Source organism: Anser cygnoides, chromosome 21 (assembly GCF_040182565.1).
Source record: "Anser cygnoides isolate HZ-2024a breed goose chromosome 21, Taihu_goose_T2T_genome, whole genome shotgun sequence".
NCBI lineage: Eukaryota > Metazoa > Chordata > Aves > Anseriformes > Anatidae > Anser > Anser cygnoides.
This window is the reverse complement of record NC_089893.1, coordinates 5,774,714-5,794,430: the sequence shown is the minus strand read 5'-3', so window position 1 is coordinate 5,794,430 and position 19,717 is coordinate 5,774,714. Positions and strand designations below refer to the sequence as shown.

At 47.3% G+C, this 19,717-nt stretch overlaps 1 protein-coding gene across 2 annotated transcripts in view; it reads right to left on the bottom strand.

The window, feature by feature from the left end:
• Positions 1-1,548: 1,548 nt before the first annotated feature.
• The window catches only part of UBASH3B (ubiquitin associated and SH3 domain containing B), a 72,757-nt gene continuing 54,588 nt past the window's right edge, over positions 1,549-19,717 (bottom strand). For both annotated transcript variants that reach the window (XM_066981226.1, XM_048063312.2), the window contains exons 7-14: positions 15,644-15,779; positions 15,118-15,238; positions 13,996-14,118; positions 12,123-12,215; positions 11,315-11,459; positions 8,646-8,752; positions 7,584-7,693; positions 1,549-6,758 (exon numbers count right to left, since the gene is read on the bottom strand). In XM_066981226.1, coding sequence (XP_066837327.1) covers positions 6,621-6,758; positions 7,584-7,693; positions 8,646-8,752; positions 11,315-11,459; positions 12,123-12,215; positions 13,996-14,118; positions 15,118-15,238; positions 15,644-15,779 — 973 coding nt within the window. In that variant the 3' untranslated portion in view covers positions 1,549-6,620. The remainder of the gene's footprint in view (positions 6,759-7,583; positions 7,694-8,645; positions 8,753-11,314; positions 11,460-12,122; positions 12,216-13,995; positions 14,119-15,117; positions 15,239-15,643; positions 15,780-19,717) is intronic.

The window sequence follows — 19,717 nt, the reverse complement described above, 5'->3', positions numbered from 1 at the left end:
CAGATTTACCATGACTTCATCACTGCCGGGGTCTCTGCCTCCTTTCCTTTTTTCTGTTGTTCCACTCTTCTTTCCCCCCCCCTTCTCACACGTTTCCTATGTGTTGGCGAAAGCTGAGAAACGGTTGACCTCACGGGTCCCTGAAATGAAGCTAGTGGGCGGCAGGAGTGGGGGCACTTCACCCTGCACCCCTCCATCTCGTTCAGCTTCTGTGCAGGGGAGAGGGGAAGAGAGGTATGCAGAGGTAAAGATTAAAAGAAACGCGTGCCTGGGGTGATCCCACAGGGGCACCGTGCAGGATTTAACTCCTGCTGGAGAGGAGGCACCCAGGAGGGCAGAGCATCTTTGGTGGGCGCTGCTGTAGTGCAGGAATTGCAAGGTTGCTTGAAAATCCAGTGGTGCAGATTAAATCACTGGAAAAACAGTCTCGAGTCACTCCGTACCTTCTCCTCCCGTGTTCGTGGGATGTTTGCACTGCTCTGCTTGCAGGGAACAAGGAAGACGGGAAAGGTGATCTGCTGCGTGTGGTTTGTGGCTCTCTGGGGAGCGAAGAGCCTCGGGAGGTGACTTGCAGGTTACGCTGTTCCTCGCCGAGCATGGGGCAGGGCTGACTACATCAAGGGGGTCCCAGGGGACCGGTGGCAGAATCTGGGTTTCCCAAATTCCCTCGCAGGCCTGGTTCTTCCTCAAACAACCTGGGGCATAGCAAAACTCTTTCCTGGGCGTACGATGTCCGGTATCACCACAAGACTCGCCAAGCCTGGTGTTGGCAGAGCCTCTTTTCGCAATGCGTGTGCTCATTTCCAAAACGGCTTCAGCGCGTCTTCCTCTGGCAGTTTTCTGCAACTGCCCAGCATTTAGTGCAAAAGCCTAATTCCCTCAAAGTGCGCTGACTTTAATAAGATAGGAAATATGGTTTAAAACAGTATACATTTGCAGGACACAGGTTTGTGTGAACTGGACAAAATAGTTAATTATAAATACATTAGGCATTCCATTTTTAATTCATTAGAACCTGTTTCCATTAAATTTTCAGGTGTGTGGAAGCGTCACTCCATTAGTGTATGCTTGATAAAATATATGGCTTTTATGTTAATCACGATATAATCAGTTTTACCAGAAAACAGCTGTAGGCCATAAAATTTACTGTAATTAGTTGGTTTGAAAGGAAAGGCTCTCACTAGCTGATTAAAAATTACTGGATTAAAAAATCCAGATCAAGGAAGTGGATGTGTATTGTAAAGGCAGATAACTATCTTGTTTAAAAGTTGTGCTTCTAGTGCCACATATCTGAACCTGACAATAAAATAACTTTTGGGGAAAAGCCATGAAGCAGGAGAGATGACGCTGAAGCCATCTGCCTCCAGCCCAGAGCAAGAACCCTGGCCCTGTGCTGCGGGAGGAAACCAAGACTTGAGGGGGTTTTGTGCCATCTGCTGTCAAATAAATGAACTTCATCTTTAGTGAAGGGAGGAAAATGACTCGAGTTCCCTTCTCCTTGATGCTTCACCCCAGCAAAGTCCAACACACGTGAGAGGAAAACTTAAATAGGAAGGGCCAGGCGTGGGAGCATGACATCTTTATTAAATCATCTACGAGGCATTTTTGTCTGACTTCAGAGAAATCCATTTAATGTAATAAGCAAATTAAAATGTAATGGTTGTTTTAACAGTTGTTAGCACTTGAAGTTGAGATTAAAAACAACCAACCCCCCAAAATAAAAAAATACAGATGTCACAGGTAATTACAGCTATTTTTGGCAATACAATTATTGTTTTTTTAAACAGCAAACATTTTTCTCAAATAAATACAATCTGCTCACACTAAAAAAACATAATAAACAGAATGATACAATAGGTTTAAAATGGAAAAAACAAAGTATGCACTGATAACATCAAGTTTTAAGAACTGACCACAGAGAGAAACTTCAGAAAATACATTTCAATAGGAAGAAATAGAAAGGAACTGGCTGTGTATTTTGTTATGTTTTGTGTATGGTTCACTAATATTCCCCAGGGAATGAGTATTTGGGGAAGCGGTGAGACCTAAATAGCAATTTAGAGTGATGCAACCAATCACGCTTAATTTTTTTCATTCATTCACCGTTTTAAGCATGTTTGCTCCCACCATCTCTTCACACCTATTTTGAAGTTCAAATAATTTCCCCTATATTTAAGCACTTTTTTTGTTTAACTATTAAACTTTCCTTTCTAAGCAATAGTTTTCTTATGCAATTTCAACGTACTTTAAGTTGTGAAGCATTGCAAACAAATTTCCAGCTCTGGGTTTTAATGAGATTTATCTAATTATGGCCTAACTCAACTATTTAGCATCACTCTTTTTGAAATGAGCACGAATATAATCAGACTGTCTCACCCCGCTCTTATGCATTGCTCAAATCAGGACTGGGAGGGCTCAACCCCAAACTGGTGTAGGACTCCCCTGTATTCCTTGTGAAGTCAAAGGCAGGCGGGCTGGGGGGGGCAGCCTATGGCAGGACCAGGCTTTGTGGGGCTTCATCCCAAGCCTGGGGAAATCAGGAGAAATCTTCCTGTTTGTGTCCCTGGGCTCTGGGCCAGGTGTTCTTGAGGACCCAGAGGGAGAAGTCTCCAACCCCTTGGTCCCAGTGCAGCAGCGAAGTGGGAAGGCTAAGCGTGTTGCAGTGTCCCTGGCAGCCCCTTCCCCATCCTCTGGCCTCTTCTCCCCAAGAGCTGCAGTGAGTACACGGGGAATGATTACAACGCCAAATCCTTAAGATATTGTTGCCCTGGGGACTCAGGGCTGTGGATACGAAATAATGTGCTGGGCAGTTGCATTCTAGCATCTCTTGTAGCCTCTTTGTTTTGCAGAATTATCTCTTGTTGCCTTCATGAAGAACAATTCCTGCAGAATTATTTAAACAACTGCTTATCTGGTGATGTAAGTTATCGCTTTCATAGTAACGTTGATACTAGAAGCTAACAACAGAGGAGAAAAGGAGGCTCTTAACATCAGCTGGCTGTTCTTTCTGACACTGTTCAGATTGACTGAAAAGGGAAATATTTTTTCCCCCTGAAGTGATGACCTGCATCCTCAGTTTACGTAAAGAGGCAAAGCTCTGATTTGAGTATACAGGCTCAATTTACACTTGCTGGGAACCTGGCCCTGCGCTCAGACTATTTAAGCGTTTGGCTGTAGCTACCACTGCACAAAATATAGGGTGAATTCATGGAACTTTAGACCTGGGATCTGTATTAAGCTAGAAAGGTATCCACGAGCAGAGCTCAAGTCAGCAGGGTTGGGGCATGCTGCGGTCTCCTCCCAGCCACTTCAGCACAGGGAGATATCAAGGCCAGGGGTACAGGCCCTTTGCAAAGACTTGGTCAAATCTGAGCTTGTTTAAAATATGCCAGTTCTGCCCCTCTGGCTGCTGAGTGCCATCACACCAGCAACTGATGTGCTAGAACTTTATTCATTTATTTTCCTAGTCCAACCTTTAAGTTACAGTCTATGGAAATATTGGAAGAACAGTTTATTCTTGGCAGGTTTTCAGCTTTATTCCTGAATTGGGAGAAGAGGGAAAATCTAGGAACTGCTGTTTCCCTTCTACACCCTAACTGAACTCCTAGGATCCAATGCAGCTCACAGTGATGGCAAGGAAAAGACTTGCACCCATTTCAGGCAGATCAAGTCTAACATTTTTCTGGGACAAAACGCTGAAGCGATGTTAAATATACATTAATGAGCAGCAGTGGAGTGGAAGCGAAGCAGCAACTGTTTTGTATTCTTAACATCTTAATTAAAAATTGAAAAGGAACATCTTTGTTACTTTTTCCCCTTACAGTAAGCCTTAGCAACATGAGAACACTTAACACAAAACACCTACGAGAAATCCAAATGCTGGAAGAAAATAAAAATTTCTTTCTGAGACTTTTGACACCTGAAAAATCTAATGACACATAAGACTACAATTGTCAAAATACTTTCCCAAGCATCCAAAAATATATATTTTTAAGAAGAGTATTTTAACATATTCTACCTTCTAAAACAGAACACTTTTTTTTTTCCTGTATTACTCATTATACGCAAAGATCAGCTAGTACGATATTCAAATTGTGCATTCAGGTTTTGTTCCCTCTCTGTTTCATGCTTCTGTCAAAAAAAATTCTTTGTAATGTGGCTTAACTGTAATAGGACCTAAGTAGCCTGCACTGTTTTGTATAGGTGATATCTGGCATCCCAACTCGCATCTTGCTGACCCGTAGCATGAAACAAAACACCATCCAGAGAATCACACGTGCGTCGGTAACCAAATTAGTTCTTGTGTGATTGTCACCTATTTAGTTTTAAATAAACTTTTTGCAAATTTGCAGTGAGTAAGCATGGAGGAAAACAAGCCAGAAACGCTCTTCACAATGCCTGAACACAGCCAAGAACAGCTTAAATTATAGTTTAAGAACTAAAGTGACAGCAGCATAACTGCACCGGAGCAGTTTCTGTCATCTCATAAGTAATCTCCCTGACTTTTTAGGATACATCCCTGGAATCATAATGCGCTTATGAGTGGCCTACTGAGCATTACATAGTCATAAATGTATAAATAACGGACTACTGGTACGGATCGTGACCGTATTGCACAGGATGAGCTCTCTGCCAACTCAAAACCTGTACAGCATTTGCTATACTTGCCCTGGCAAGCTCAAGATCAACTCGTTAAAGCAGCGACAGAGCTGAGCTGCAACCCGTAAAGGTCTCTTACAGCACAGCTGCAGGGGGGTTGACCTTATTTAGGAACGAGGGGTTGCAGTTTATGGCTCCTTACTTGTTCTGCCTGCTGAATGTGCAGCCCCATCTTAACCAACTGCAGGTAAGGCCGGTCCTGCCAAAGGCTCGATGGGGTAAAAGAAACTCACCCAAAATCAAACTTTGATCTTTCTGCGAATAATAGGGCTTTGTCAAAGCTGGCTGCTATAAACCTGTGTGCCATACAAACATTTTAAATAAAGATACTAATGCTTGCTGCAGAAGGAAACGTGGACGGAAGAGGGGAACTCTAGGATGCCAGAATCTTTTCTGGACTGCCTTTGCTGTTATTTCTGGGGAGATTCAGAATTATGCTCCAAACCAAGAAAGGAGTATGCCCAAATCCTCTTTTATCTCATTTACACACATTTTTGAGTACCTTCTCGAACGTAGCCATACAAATGTCTGCAGGAAGTTTTTGATTCAGGGCAGAAGACTTAAGGTAATACTGTCTAAGAGAAACCTGCTCTGAAGCCAGTTCATCCTATAAACTCCCCTCTGTGGGGTATTTTGTGTTCTCCTCTGACGCAGCCGGTATTGGCGTCTTGCAGGAGCAGGCTCTTGCGCTAAGGGGCTTACTGCTCTGCCTGCCACAGCACGTCCTGTGATTTCACAGATTTTAGGTCCAGAGGGAAGCCCTTATCCCCAAAAACTAACCCTTCCCCACTGGATAAATAGCATCTTGATGGGACAAAGCACGCTGCTCCTAAATTTCAGTGTACTGTTTTTTCAGCTCTGCTTTGTTTTTACGACAGATGGCACTTAGGAGTAAATAAAAGGAAGGCAAGCATGCAGCCTAGGCTGAATTTCAGTGCCGCCTTTTTGACCTCAGCGTTACCCACTTAAGAAAGCTGCCTGCTGCAGAACCTTATCAGGGCTGACAGAAAATCTCACGAGGAACAGAAAACCACCACCGTGTAAATGACCAGCACAAGAACTCAGTAGAAAAGGCAAAACCCCTTTTTCAGGGGGTATAAATGACACAGACACTTTAGGCTGGGTCTGTGCACAAGAGTGGATTTCAATAATTTAAATAAAAGGGGAATAAAAAACAAAACAGCCTTTCTAAATCCTCCAGGTTTGATTGGAATAGGCTTGTTTCATCTCCACTTAAGAGCAACAGCTCCCAGTCTTTGTTCACGATGGCGCTGTCTTTTGATGTGCAAGCTTCATCTGTAAGTGATGTGAAATTCAGATTTTTCTTCTGCTGCAGATCAGTGTCAGTCTTTGCATCCACAGTATGCAAACACCTAACCCAGGGCAGACACAGAGGAGAGGAACAATCTGATGCTGCCTGCAGAGGCAGTGCTGACCTCTCGTTTCCAGCTGGTGGTGGTAGGCTTTGTGAACGGTGCTGAGAACTTGGGGGTTGTGAGCGAGGAGGGTGTCAACACGTGGTCCTGAGCAAGCCTGCTAATGCCTTGCAAAAAATAGCAATGAAAAAAACCCAAACACATCCTGAATGCTCGCCTTTCACACAGTGCTAGCTGTTACTAACAGGGTGCAGAAGGCAGTAAATGTTACTGGTGTTAACAGAGCTCCATTCAAGGTGGGAAAATTTACCCGAGCAACTCACTAAACAGAGATTCCCTGCAGTGCAAGAGTTTCGATCTATATTTTAATATTTTTCCTCCCAATCAGTCCCTTTTGTATTTGCCTAGTTGTATATGAGAATTTTTGCGTGACTCTGGCCGTGTAAGAGATATGCTAGAAGAGCTGTTTGTGTGATCCACGTAACATAGTAGGACTACTTCTCCACTGTCAATAAACACAAGAACGAAGAGACATTCTCCGACGCTTAGGAAGGCCGTGGGTTCTCCTTGCTCGCGTGGCTTTGCCTATTCCTGTAGTAAGGTTTCTCTCCAGTTAAAGCCTCCAGTTGGTCCATGTGTGAGGGGGAGGATGGGGGGGTCTGTAAGCTGCCAAACACCTGTATCTCCGAGTTCTTCGCATGAACAAAACCCCAAGTAGGGAATCTGTGCGGAGAGATAAGGAAATAAAGGCAATAAGCAGGGATTGAGCTGCACAAGGAGCTCTCGTGCTCCTAAAGAGAGACTCTTGTCTCTCTCTCCCTCTCCCCAAAGCCCGTTTGCAGGAGATGATTGTAGGATTCTGGCGTGACAGACAGATTTCGTGCAGCATTGTACATGTAAAACACTGGGGAAGACGGGTGATGGTTTTGTAAGGTAGCTTAAATATGATCAGTTCAACCCAAAGGTGTTATGTTGGCTGGCGTGGACTCAAACCCCAAAGGCCAGCGCAGCTATGAAGGGGAAATATGGATGATACTGTGGCTCAGGGCTGCTCAGATCAGCTGTGAATATCCCAGAGAGTGTCTGCAAGGCTGGCAGGGGCCAAAGCCATCTCCTTATGCAGGGCTGGAGTAAAGGAACGAGGGCAGAAGACCCCATTATCATTTTTAGGCCTTTTTCCCGCCCATTAACAGCTGTTTAGAGTAGAACGAGAAAGGGAAGGGCTGTAGTAAGGAGAGGTTGGGGTGGTTTTAGTACTGGATGGCACTCGGGGTGTTTCTGTACAGCCTGGAGGCTTATAGCAGCGGCACTGCGTGGCAGCTGTAGGTGAGCATCGGATCCCCTGCTATCTGTTACAGAAGCGACACGTTCAGATAAGCCTCTTTAACTAATCCGCTTTCCTCTCGTGACTTCTGAAGTGCGTGAAACCCAGTAACGGGCTGAACGATCAGTGGAGAGGAACAAAGTGTCCTCTGCCTGGTTACGCAGATTGCAAATTTCTTCTCTCTTTTTTAAAGCCAGTGAGCTTTACCCCTTGCTGGTAATTACCTTTCGGACCATCTGTACAAAGTCCTTGGAGTTCTGTGGCGAGAGCCCTTGGAGTTGGCAGGTACAAGCCTCCAGGGAGGACGCGTGTGCCACTATCAGGATGTTATTTCCTGAAACACAGCGAGAAATGCAGGCTGAGGTGGGAGATGAAGCCAGCTTTAGGGACGGGTGCCCAAGATCCAGCTGACCTTTTAAAATGTTCAAAACAGGTTCAGTTTATTACATAAAAGCTCATTAAATTACGTGAATATGGGAAAAGGCATGGCTTAATGACTTATTTAGAGCATTTCTCAATTTTCAGGATTGATTAGTTCTGTGCTACTTATTTTTAAAATGGCTTTCTGAGGAAAACAGGAATTCCAGTGAGATTCCACCTGTCTTGTGAAAAAATGCTTTTCTTCTGTTTAAAAATTAATTCTGATTAAAACAAGCACTCCAGTCTCAATTGCTGCTTTTTCACCCCAATTGCTTTAGATTTCCATTTCCAAGATCCTTTACACCCAACATCGCACGGTGCTATCAAGGCGTGTGTGCAAACTATTAAAATAACAGGTTTAGAATTTGGAAACGGATCAGCGAAATGAAATTAATGAGATCCCCAGAATTTTGGAACATCCTGTTCCCGTGCTGTGAATGCAAAATAGGAGCTAGAGATTTTTTTATTTCAGTGTTGCATTTGGAGAAACGTTCTGCAGTCTTCGTGGGTTATATGCTACAGAATAGCACAGATCGGGGGTGGAAGATGCCCCATCTGATCCTGGTAACAGACAGCAGGGTGCAAATAGCTTATTTATTCCCTGGAAGAAGACTGTTTGCATTGTCTGGGGGTCTGTAAAATACTTCTGCTACTGAAGCTGAAGGAGCTTTCCTGTAGGCTGAGCCTATCTAAACTCAGCTCTGACACGCACGGTTTAACCTGGTGTTTCCAACCCCTCTGGGAGAGGGGATGGGAGATTTGGTTGTGGGGTTTCACCTCCCCGAAGGAGGAAGGACTTTTGAGGAATATCAGCGTTCACGTCCCAGGGAGCCTGTCTTTGTTCTCATCCCCTCTGGAGCACTTACCTTTGCCTTTACATTCACTGATGATTTCTTTTGTTACTTGGTAGCTTCTACTTATGTACGTATCATAAGATTCAGAAACCACTAACTTGCTGACGGGAATATGAGGTCTGCGAGCAGAAAAACAAGAATGGTAAATTAGGAGAAGAGGTAACGTTGTAAGTGCAAGTGATGATTCCTATGAGCATATGTGTGTCTTTAACTCTCCTAATTTCCCAGATCCCCAGAGCTCAATGTCAGGACCACCGTGGGGATTTTTAAACTTCCAGACCGAGATGTTTACCTGTTTTCCATTAAGATATTTTTGATTAGTGGGGAAATTAAGAAATATCATGTGGACAGCTCAGAGGAGGCAGCCTGTAACATGCTGATTACAAACGTGTTACTTTTGCAATGCCATGCAGCGATGGCAACACCACTTTACATTTACATGTCCCTTGATCAATAGACTTCAGGGCTCATCCACCCAAATAAAGTGCGTGAAGGGCAGGAGAACAAAATGCACTGCTCTGCCAGGGCTTGCAGCCTGGTCGGAGGATGGGCAGCAACACCCGCGGCTGCTTCAGGAGAGCTGCAGTGCCTGCAGAAGGCAGATGCTGGCTGTCCTCAGTGCTCGTGTGCTTCAGTGCTGAAGGGCAGGGGCAGGCTGCTGCTTTGGCCATCTGTAAAGCTGCATTGCTGGGCAATGCCTGGAATTAGCTGGCCTCCTCCTGGGCCAGGGAGTTTAAGTGAATTGCCCGACGGGGCCCCGGGCAATCGTTCCAGCTGAAGCAGGTTGATGTGCGCGGAGCGGCACAGGATAGGAAGCAGAAAGCTGTGTTTTCCTGCTGTGGTGCAAGGAAAAGACCCAGCTTTTCCCTCCATTCGGTGTCCTGACATGTGCCCAGGAATCACCCGTGTGACAGGAGGTGAGAGCACCAGGAGGATGTCTCCTAATCCCCCATCAGACCAGCCGACCGCACACAAGCAGGCTCTTTCCTTATGCTGAGAATATTCCTTGCAGCCCTCCCGGCAGGCACGTGCTTTCTGGCGCAGCCAGGCTCCTGGTCCAGCTGCTCTGCTGAGCCTGAGCCACGTGAGAGCCTTTCAGGGACAAACACAGCGTGAGGACCTCTATTTAGATACCCTTGTGCTGGAATTTCAGACCAGAAGGATGTAACTCAAGTGGCTTTATGGTATAATTAGGTATGAAAATAATCAGGTTTTTTTTTAACGTTTCAGCTGCTTGCTTCACTTAAATGTTCTTAAACAGCCGGGTGTGCTGAGCCTACGGGAAACACCGGCGTTTCTGGTGATATCACAAACCACAAAAGCCGAGACACAAAATGTTTGTCACCAAGCCCATTTCGGTGGAAGTCCCGTGTGTGTGTGCTCTGTGTGCACTATAAAGGTTTTGTTTTCATCCGAGACTGCTCAGCCTGTGATCAGGCTCGTGCCAAAATAGAAAGGGCTGGTCTCTGCGAGAAGTCGTAGCGATACGGATATTTTGGTGGTGGAGGATTGGAAGTGTGTGACCTTTGGGGAGTTTCCTTCTTTTTGGGAGCTCTTCAAGCCTGGCTTGCATAAATGAATCATAAATTTGAGAGTAGGAAGCCCGAATAGACCATCCTGTCTTTCCTTTACCACATGACAATTTCTGCTCGGTTTTATTTAGCCTTTTTTGGTGCGGTTTATGGTAAAAAATGTAAAATGGGTGTGCTGGGCTGAGGGCAGCGTGGCAGAGCGAGGTGGGGATGTGGCACCCCACCAGGCACCGGCACTGATCCGGCAGCCGCAGGGCTGACCGGCAGAGCTGCCGAGCACCGCGCCGCTGGAGCCGAGCAAATAATCTGTATATTTCCCCGAGGAAGACACGAGGACAGATCGGTGGTATTTATCCATTCACCATTCAAATGTTTTTTAACCAGAAGATAGAAATAATCGCTGAGAAGTGATGAATCTTTTGTGTTTGCCTCCTTGATAGCAAATCTCTGAATTTTGATGATTCAGGAGACCCTGCATTCCTGGCAGTTGTAAACATGCTCCCCAGGATGTTGCAAAATGTACAGCTAAGATCCCTCACCACGGTAATCAGGGCAGACAGACAGACAAGCTTTTTCCCCTGGGGAAGGGCAGGGCAGGCATTACCGAACCCATGATGTGATTTCAGTCCATAAACACGATGGTCAGTGAACCGAGTCAGCAAAACTAATTCTGTTGTTTCCTCCAGACTCCAGATCAAGTAAGGCTGCACAGCCTTACACGGGTTCGTAAAAATCCCAAGTGTTAGGAAAAGAGCAAAAAAGCCCCAAACAAACAAACTTTGAGGATTTCCTGGGCATGTGAAAGGTGCACAGGAAGGAAGGAGGGCTGGAACGAGGGCCTCCATCATCAGCAATAAGCTGCACCTTGCCAGTGCCCTGGGGAATTTGGTTTATAATAAGCCATTCTCAGGTCATGCTCAATAGAGCAGCCTCCAGCCAGCTTTAAGTCAATTTTGGGAGCTTCAGCAGCTCTTCCAGCCACTGCTTAAATTTACAAATTCAGCAGAATGTTACTCTTTAAAACCAAATCCCAAATATCCATGTACCCACAATGGATAAATGGATATGTATCCATGTATCCGCAATGGATAAAATGGATAAACAAATCCCCAAAGCAATCCACGACCCCCTCACCCCCCTTTCTGCTACCTGTAGGTTGTATCAACGCTTAGAGTAGCTGCAGCTAAGTCCATGGGAGGTATCCAAGCAGGTAGTGTGTTCCCAGAGACCCACTTGGTCCATTCAAACAAGCCCGGCTCTATTCGAATTTTCAGGTTGTTCTCTTGTTGCATACCTGGAAAAGGGAGAAAAGAGACCAGGTATCAGTGAAAGCACCGGGGGGGGGGTGAGACTTTGCAGCTTCAATACTTAAGTTCGATTAGAAATTATTTTTTTCTTCCTAAGTAGTAGCTATGAGAAGAGGAAGCAGTTGATACACGCACTTGGTGTACGATGCACAGAGGCATGTAAACCTCTGGGCGGTAATTCCATGCAGTAACCTAGGTGTGACTGCGTTTTGGAGCTTTTTTCTGACCGTTTCCAGTGCCAGGAGATCTGATGTCCCATCACCATTCCCAGTTTGTGCAGAGCATTACTCTCACACCTGGTAGCACACAGCATCGAGCAGCCGCAGGAGCACGGAGCTGGACGTGTCCCCCGCACACCTCTGGTTTCTGCAGGGCAGGCAAATCCCAACCCGGACCCACAGCTGGCGACGGGGCCAGCAAACCGCTTCCAGCACACCACTTCCCTACACGCTTGTCACACCATGCAGTAAGAAAAGGGCTCCTTGCAGATGGCGTTGTTCTAACATGAAGTGCACTCCCATGGAAATAATCCTCCCCCTGAATTACCATGTGCTTGCGTTCCCCATGCCAGGCTGCCTTTTATCTGGCTGCCAGTGTTTTTTCCCAGGAAGGGAGAAGAATGCAGCCTTTCCTGCTTGATGGGTTCTTACCTTTCAAGATGTTGTGTGCTGTCTGTACACACCGTAGGGACGGGGAGCTGTAGATGTAGTCTACAATGGTATTAGTTTCTAGCAAGGCTTCACCTGCAAGCAAGTTTTTAACACCCGTGAATAAAACCAGACAAATGGCGCCGTAACAGCAGGGTGCAGGTATCTGCCACCCCGCAAGGAGCTAAAGAAGCTTCCCAGCTGCACCGCTCGTGTTTTAGGAAATGAGTGTACCCATCGTATTTTATTGCTGTGGTGTGCACAGCTGTGGAACTGGGACACGTTTTTCTGCGTGTTGCTCCACGTGCATCTACGTACTTAACCAGTATGCAAAGAAAGCGCAGCAGCTTTTGCTCAGTTTGTCCTCTTACATTTAGCCAAAAAGCAAACAGCGCGCTGAGAAAAATAGTAGAGAGCTTGAATTTCATTTAATTTCATCTATAAGTCATAAATCAGAATGATTCAACTTATTTCAAACCCAACTTAATCCAATTGGCTCGATTCTTTGCTGGTATAAATTACCATTTCATTACACAGGTGGAAGATCACTGAAAATGAGATAAGAATCAACTCCACTATTCGGGTTATTAATATTCTTGCAAAGCCTAAGGGAGCCAGATGAGAATGGGACTCTGCTGAGCATTGCACGGACTTGCAGGAAGAGTTATGTTTTTGTTCTCTTTGAAGAGGCAGGGCACAAAGGTGGGAGTGAGAAGGGGTTATTAACCTCGACTTCACGGGTTTAATGATGGCTCTAACCATGTCAGAATGAGCTCGAAATCTCTTGAGAGAAGAGGGGCGATTTAGAAAGAGCGGCGCGTGCAGCAGCCTCCTGGCACGGGGATGCTGCTCATTTGCTTTGGTCGGAGGAGGAATTACGCTTCCAGCAGCCGTCAAGGTCAAGTCCGTGGTGCTGCAGCGGGAGCGGGTGCCTGCAGACGGCTGGCACGCCGCAGCAGCGCGGGCAGCTTGGTGGCGCCTGGGTCACGTACGCGGCCGCGTGCTCGGCCCCATGTAATGACACCAGCAAAGTGTGCTGTGACGGCTCCCAGATTCGCCTTCTGTTCTGTGCGTGGTGCCAACCCTGATGCCACGCGGCCCGGAGAGCGATCGTCCTGCAGCGCCGTACGGTGATTTATTTTTGTTTAAAAAGCGAGTGTAATTTTAGCTGCCCTAGTTTGAATGTGACCAACGCGAAGGATTTGAATTTGGGAAAATGCTAAGTGCTGCTCTCTGAAGCTCACGTCCTTTGAAGGGCTTCTTTAATCCCAGTGCTCAGTATCTGCTCCTTCACTACTGAATGATTTTCTCTCTATACACGAAGCAACAGGCTCTGGAGTCGGGGACAAGGATGGGGGAGTTGGGGGCACACTGGAAATAATTTGGACTGTGTTTTTGCCAGCATGAAGCCAGAGGGGCTGCTAAAAGTCCATTGGCCTAGTGAACTGCAGATCAAAATTCAGATTGTCATAATCAAGGGAAGTGGATATTCTGCATGGGGTGACCCTCACGTTCAGTGCTGCATTTCTCAGTGGCATTGGTAGCAGCATTTCCAGTGCAGCCCATGTACAGGGCAGTGACGAACGCTCTGCGATCGTACTGCTCGTGGCCGTGATTTTACAGCACGGCCTAGATCTCGTGCTTTGTCTTTTCTTCAGCTGCAGCAGCTGAATGAGACAAGGTTTTCTTTGAAAGAGGGGACTTGCCAGGGAAGTTGAAGGGACTTTGCAGATGTTCTTGAAACACCTAAATCCCGTTAGGTCGGGGCTCCTGATTCATTTTTTCCGCCTTGCGCTTTCTCTTTCTTTGGCTGGGTGTGTGGGAGGAAGAGAGCAAAGCGTCCTGGGCAAACTCCCGTCGGCTGGGGACAACTTACCTACAAGCCTTGCCTGCATACAGCCCAGCACGGTGATTGGCGCGTCTTTTTCATAATCCCTGAAACCGCCGCTTCTTTGAGGTAAGCTGTGAGGCATATTCAGGTTACTACGCATATACCTTCCTGCGAGGGAGAGGTCAGAAGCAGTTGCTGGAATTATTAGATCAGAGAGAGGCAGAGAGCATCACGCCTCTTTCCACCCTCTGTCACCACAACATCTGCATATTTACAGCCACGGGCTGTCGAGCAGTTTTTCCCGTGCAGAGCTATCAAGAATCTGACGAAATTAAGTTAAGCAGATGTATCAGGTCAAAATCAGCAGGGAATGTTACTTACGCTTTAAAGTTAGCTTTAGGACAGGTCTTTAATCGCCAGAAGCAAAATAATTTCCATCCCACACCAAATGAAACCCCTAATTTTATGCTTTTACAGGAGCCACAAACATCAGAGCTCTTCAGATGTAATTTGGATAGAAGGTAGTTGTAAAATCATCCCCTTTTCCAAGAATTTTGGCTACAAGGAATTGGTGTTTCTCAAATAGAAAAAGACTTTGTTGATAGATTTCCAGTCAGATCTAAAACCAACAGAGCCTGAAATTATAGTTGTATAGTTGTAGTTGTAGTCTGTAACTCAAGCATGTATGTATGTTGGGGCTTATGCCAGATTCAGCCTTCAGGACTTGTTTATAGTCTCATTATCAGCTTGCAATCTCCAATTTATGCCCTGAAAGGCTTTCTGAACCCTACCCGTAGTGGTGCAGTTCTCATTTAGGACTGAGAACCAGTCGTACAAAGGAAGCTTTTCCTGGTTGCACTGGGGTTAGCACTGGACACTGACTACCAACATCATGACTTCATTTCCATGTGAAAGTGCCCTTTGGTGGGACTATTTTAATAGAATCCTTTCTTGCAACACTTTCCCAAATATCGGCAAACACAGAATGTACTCCCTGGCTTTTGTTTCTGCTTCTGGCGCAGCCCTACCAGCGCAGTGCTCTAACACTGGAAGCACCACTTGGGGTCAGGAAACCACAGCTCCCATCCGGGCTTTGCCCTGGCCACTTGCCGCTCTCTTTCCTTTCTCTAAACCTGCAGCCTGAGAGACCCACAGGAGCTGACTCACCTTTGGCATCAAAGCACTGTGACAACCAGTACTTCCCAAAAACGACATCCATTCTCTCCCCGTGTCTGCAGACGAAAAGGCAGCGCTTCTGAGGCCCTGGCTGGCTGCTTATTCTCAGCGGCTGGAAGAAAAATGACAGGATGTTTGACCTGCATGAAAGTGCAAGTATTTTTCTGAGGTTTGGTTCACTAACAGCACTCAGGGCCAGACAGCCCTTGCTCTAGCCTAGTGCAGATGCGGGTACAGGAAACTCTTCTGAAGTTGGTATTTAGGCTGTTATAAAACTGCTAAAAGAAGCAGAGGATGGGGCCCTGCCGCTCCCTGCGAAGAGCAGCTTTAGGGACGGCGATGTCTTCTGTGCTCGCGGTTTACTGCGCCGTTCAAACGCTTGTAGAGAATTGTGAGCTGAATCTTCCAAGGCAGGCAGCGAAAGGAGACAAGAGGATAAGTTGTTGGGGAAAAAAACAGTTGCTGGAGGCTTGCCGTGAAAAGCACGTGTGATTTATGTGTGCGTGTGGGTCCCTACCTGCACGTTCTGGCAGATGATAGTGAGTGGCCCCGTGTCCCCAGGCCCCTGGTCTTCCTGCTGCCTTCTCTCCAGAGCTCCGTCGCTGAAAGCTTGAAGGGACGGGGAAGATGTAGTATTCAGAATCGAGTAGGACCTGCCAAAACCAGAAAGATGTTGGCTGTGGGAATGCTTTGTGCCCTCAGACTGGAGCAAGGCCATTTCTGTAGTCTGCAGGAACAGGTGATAATTGTTTTCGTTCGTATTATTACATTATCATTTTAGTTCTGCCTAGAGAGCACCTTGCTATGTGATGTAAACACGTGAAGAGACAAACACGGTCTCAATTTCCTTAGAAACAGTTTCTCAGAACAGTCCCCACGCGCTGGTCCGTGAGGCTCAGTCCTCTACTGCTCTCCTGGAAAGTGCCGAGGCCTTCCTCCCACCTCGCTAACATCACCCGGGGACCTGCTGCCCGTTACTTACCGTGCTCTTGTGGACCAAAGTTTGGAAACTACAGAGAGTTTTCACTCGCCCTTGCTTTTTATATTTGTGGAGTGCTTGGTACAGCAGGGTTTGGTCTGGCCGCTGGCTGTGGGCTTGCTGTGATACGAATGTGAAATACAATAATTTGCCGAGCTAGTGGATTGTTTTTTTGGTACCATTTCCTATGTTAAATAAAACTGGAACATCCCTTTTTGTACTTGCAAGATACGGGCTGTGGGGTAGAGAGAATCAGCATGTGGAATCACTGGCTACCAGCTGAATGGCATCTCTTGTTTTGGCTGGGAGGAGGAAGGAAAATGCCCGTGCTTCACTGCCTAGGAGATACCGTGGAAGGCTGGAGCACAGCCCTGCCTGTCGTGCTGGGCACTTTTCAGGGTTCCAGCACACAAAATAGCTCGTGTTGCCTTGTAGGGATGTGGCACGTTCAGTCTGGGTGGTGGGTTCTGCATTTTTCAGCGCTGTCTATTCCATTTCCCATCTACAGTGGGAATTTGTTCTCCCCAGTGCTTCCTGTTAAATGGAGCCGGAGGGACATTATAGATCCCGTTCTCCTTCAAGATGCTTATCTCGTGATGCTCTCTGAGCAAAGCTCTCATGCCCAGACATTCAAGAACTTTGCCCAAGACCCTGGGGAGTAAACTGACAGGCAATACAGAAGCTGCAGTGACCCTCTGCTGATTCGCATACATCGTATGGGCTACATTTGCTTAGTCATTAAAAAAACCCTTGTCAGTTAATGTATATGGTCATTGGCTTTGGCAGAAATAGTTGCCTTTGCTCGCACTTTTCAGTGCCTTAAAAATGTCACAAGTTGCTTCCTGACTAGCACCTAGCTGGGATAAAAACTCCGAGGGGTTTCTCATAGCTGTTAAAATAACACCCGTGCCTCTACCAAAGGAACAAAAATAGGTCGTCTGCGTTTTTGTGGGTCCCTTATCTGGTGGAATTTGGGTGCAAGGATGAGCCTGAGGTACACGAGGCTATTCAGTCAGGGGGTGATGCTGCACGGGGGAGCAGGGGGTGGGTGCCAGCCCTGCTGGGACAGCGCTGCTGGTCCCCATCCAGCAGCGAGGAGCAGCAGCCCCGCCGCAGCCACTGCGGGCACAGCCCCCTGGCAGCAGACAACCTCTCCAGCCCCCTGTACTCTTCCGGACCTGACCTTCTGAGGTTGGAGATTCTTATAAACGTGTTTGTTTTATTCACGGTGTTCCCAACAAGAGCTGAGCTTGCTCCAAGCAAGGGCTCCTCTCCAGGAGCTCGCTGCCCAGCTGCAGGCAGAACAACGGGGTCAGGGCAGCGAGTCCCTGCGGGTTACGCAGGGTACAGCTCCGAGGTGTTACAGGGGCGGTAGGTCTTGAAGAGGAGTTAAATGTAGGCAGAAGATCTTTGTGGATAAGCTGAGGGAAATACTACCAGGTGCTGGGGTGAGAAATCACGTCTAACCCTCCTCCTTGGAGCCTCTCCATCTGATAGATTGTGGGCAGAGCCGCACTCGGACCACGTTTCCAGCTGGCAGGGTAAGGCCAACCCCGATCCAGAAGCTGTGCGAGTGCAGGAGCGTGTGCCGAGCCCAGGGCAGCTCAGCCCTGCGCAGGGAGCACAACCAGACCTTTATCCCTGTGTGAAGCGGTCAGCCTGGAGCGCGGGTGCGACCAGCTGCGCGGAGATGCATCCTCCCCGACCCGCAAACTCGGATATCTCTGCGTGAGAAGGATCTGAATTTCTTCCCGTCGTTGTTAGTGTACAAAGTGGATCCTGAGCCTGAGCTCTTTGTCTTTATTTCCGCATTGCTGCTTCCAGCCCCCTCCTGTCTCAGCCCTTTTCTCCTTTCTCCACGTGACGGTCTTTCAAGGACACTGGCTTAGCGAATATTAAGGATGCGTTTGGCTACCTGTCTTCCCTTTACCCTGAGGAGCTGCTGCACAATTTCTGAGACTTACTTTCTCTCTAAGCCCTTACCAAAAGGCCGTGGACGCTGGGCTATCTATTTAGAGATGCTAGGATTCACTGCAAACGGTGATGAGGCAAAGGCACACAATCTTGCTGTGCCCGGAGGAGAGCCACCAGCCTGACTTCAGTGGTACCTCCTTGATGCTGCTGGAAAACAGGAACCGCTGAAGCTCTTTCAGCTTAGTCATCTTCTCAGGCCAGGTCATTGTTCGGGAGCTTTTCCCAAAGGCTCGTGGTTCCTCCGCTTGGCAAACAGACAACAACATCTTCTGTCTCCTGCACGGGGCAAGGGAGGCGCCTGGCCTTCCCGGCTCTCGGCAACACGCCGTGTCCTGGAGGCAGGGTCCTCCCAGCCAGGAAAGGCCCTTTGGAGAGTGGAGGGGCTGGAGCAGAGGATGGAGAGAGGGGCTCTGTGGTGGCACAGCGGTGCCAGTCCTCAGAGGTCAGAGAAGACCCCTCTGCCTTGCCCCGTTGCTGCCCGGGGGAGAGGGGTCCCCAGGGAAAGCGACCCTGCCGTTGTTGCAGAACGGGAAGGAGACAAAGTGGGGAAAAACCTCCTGAGGCACAAATACAGCTTGAAAAATTCGGGCTCTTTTTCCTCCCCCTGCTCCTTGTGCCAAGCCTGATTTCTCAGGCTTATTAAAGGGGCAAGGAACAGCTTTGGCCTCTCTCGGGGAGCTGAAATAGCCTGCTGTGTAATATCTATAGTGCTTCTAGCCACTTGGGGGTGGAGGAGGTGACTATTTCTGGCTCTGCTGGTAATGGAAAAACAGCGCAGGGAATCATCGCAAGTTTTAGCTTTTGGGTAGCGCTGGGTCCGCAGATTCAAAGATAGCATCTTTCCTTCAGCCGTATGCCTTTAAATGTATATGCAGGAGACCCATGGTATTGTGTGCTTGGTTTTTGTGGCTTCTGCGGGGCAAGTCAATGTGTGTACCTTCGCTGGGCTTCCCACTTCCTCTGGGCTCCGTGTGCCGAGGGTGGAGAATTTCTTTTGACTTGGTAGCCCACTAATTCACAGGCATGGAAAGCAGCTTAGAAAATATTCAGTGGTTTGCTGGGGAGGTTTGAAGGTGTATATATATATATATAAATATATATATATATATACTCTACAGACTGGATCTGTAATTCAAATTCATTTCCAGTAGCTTCAACCCACCAGTAGCTTCTGCTGCTACCGGGAGAATATTTCCAGCTTGATATCACACAAGGGAAAAACCATTTTGTTTCTAACATACCTATGGCCAGGTCCCCTCCTAGGCTCAGTCAGAACAGATCTAGTGTCAGCGGTACAAATCTAGCCAGCTTCACCCCAAAGGAGAGTCTAGTGCTGGCTTCAGAAAGGCTATTTTTCACTTGCAGGACTCAGAACTAGCGGCAGAGCAGCCATGACGTGTCACTGACTCTCAGATCCTAAGATTTAGAGCAAACAAGTCCAGCTTTCCGAATGAGCATCTTTGGTTCATGCTTTTTGCTTTCTGAAGCTTTATCATGGAAAAAAAAAGGGAAAAAGAAACCAGCTGATCTTTTTGCATAACCTCATAGCTAAAGCTGGACCTGAAAGCACTGCTGGATGCCTTAACGTCGCCCTTCCTGCAGGGATGGCAGGAAGGGGTTACCCAGCCTTAGGATCTG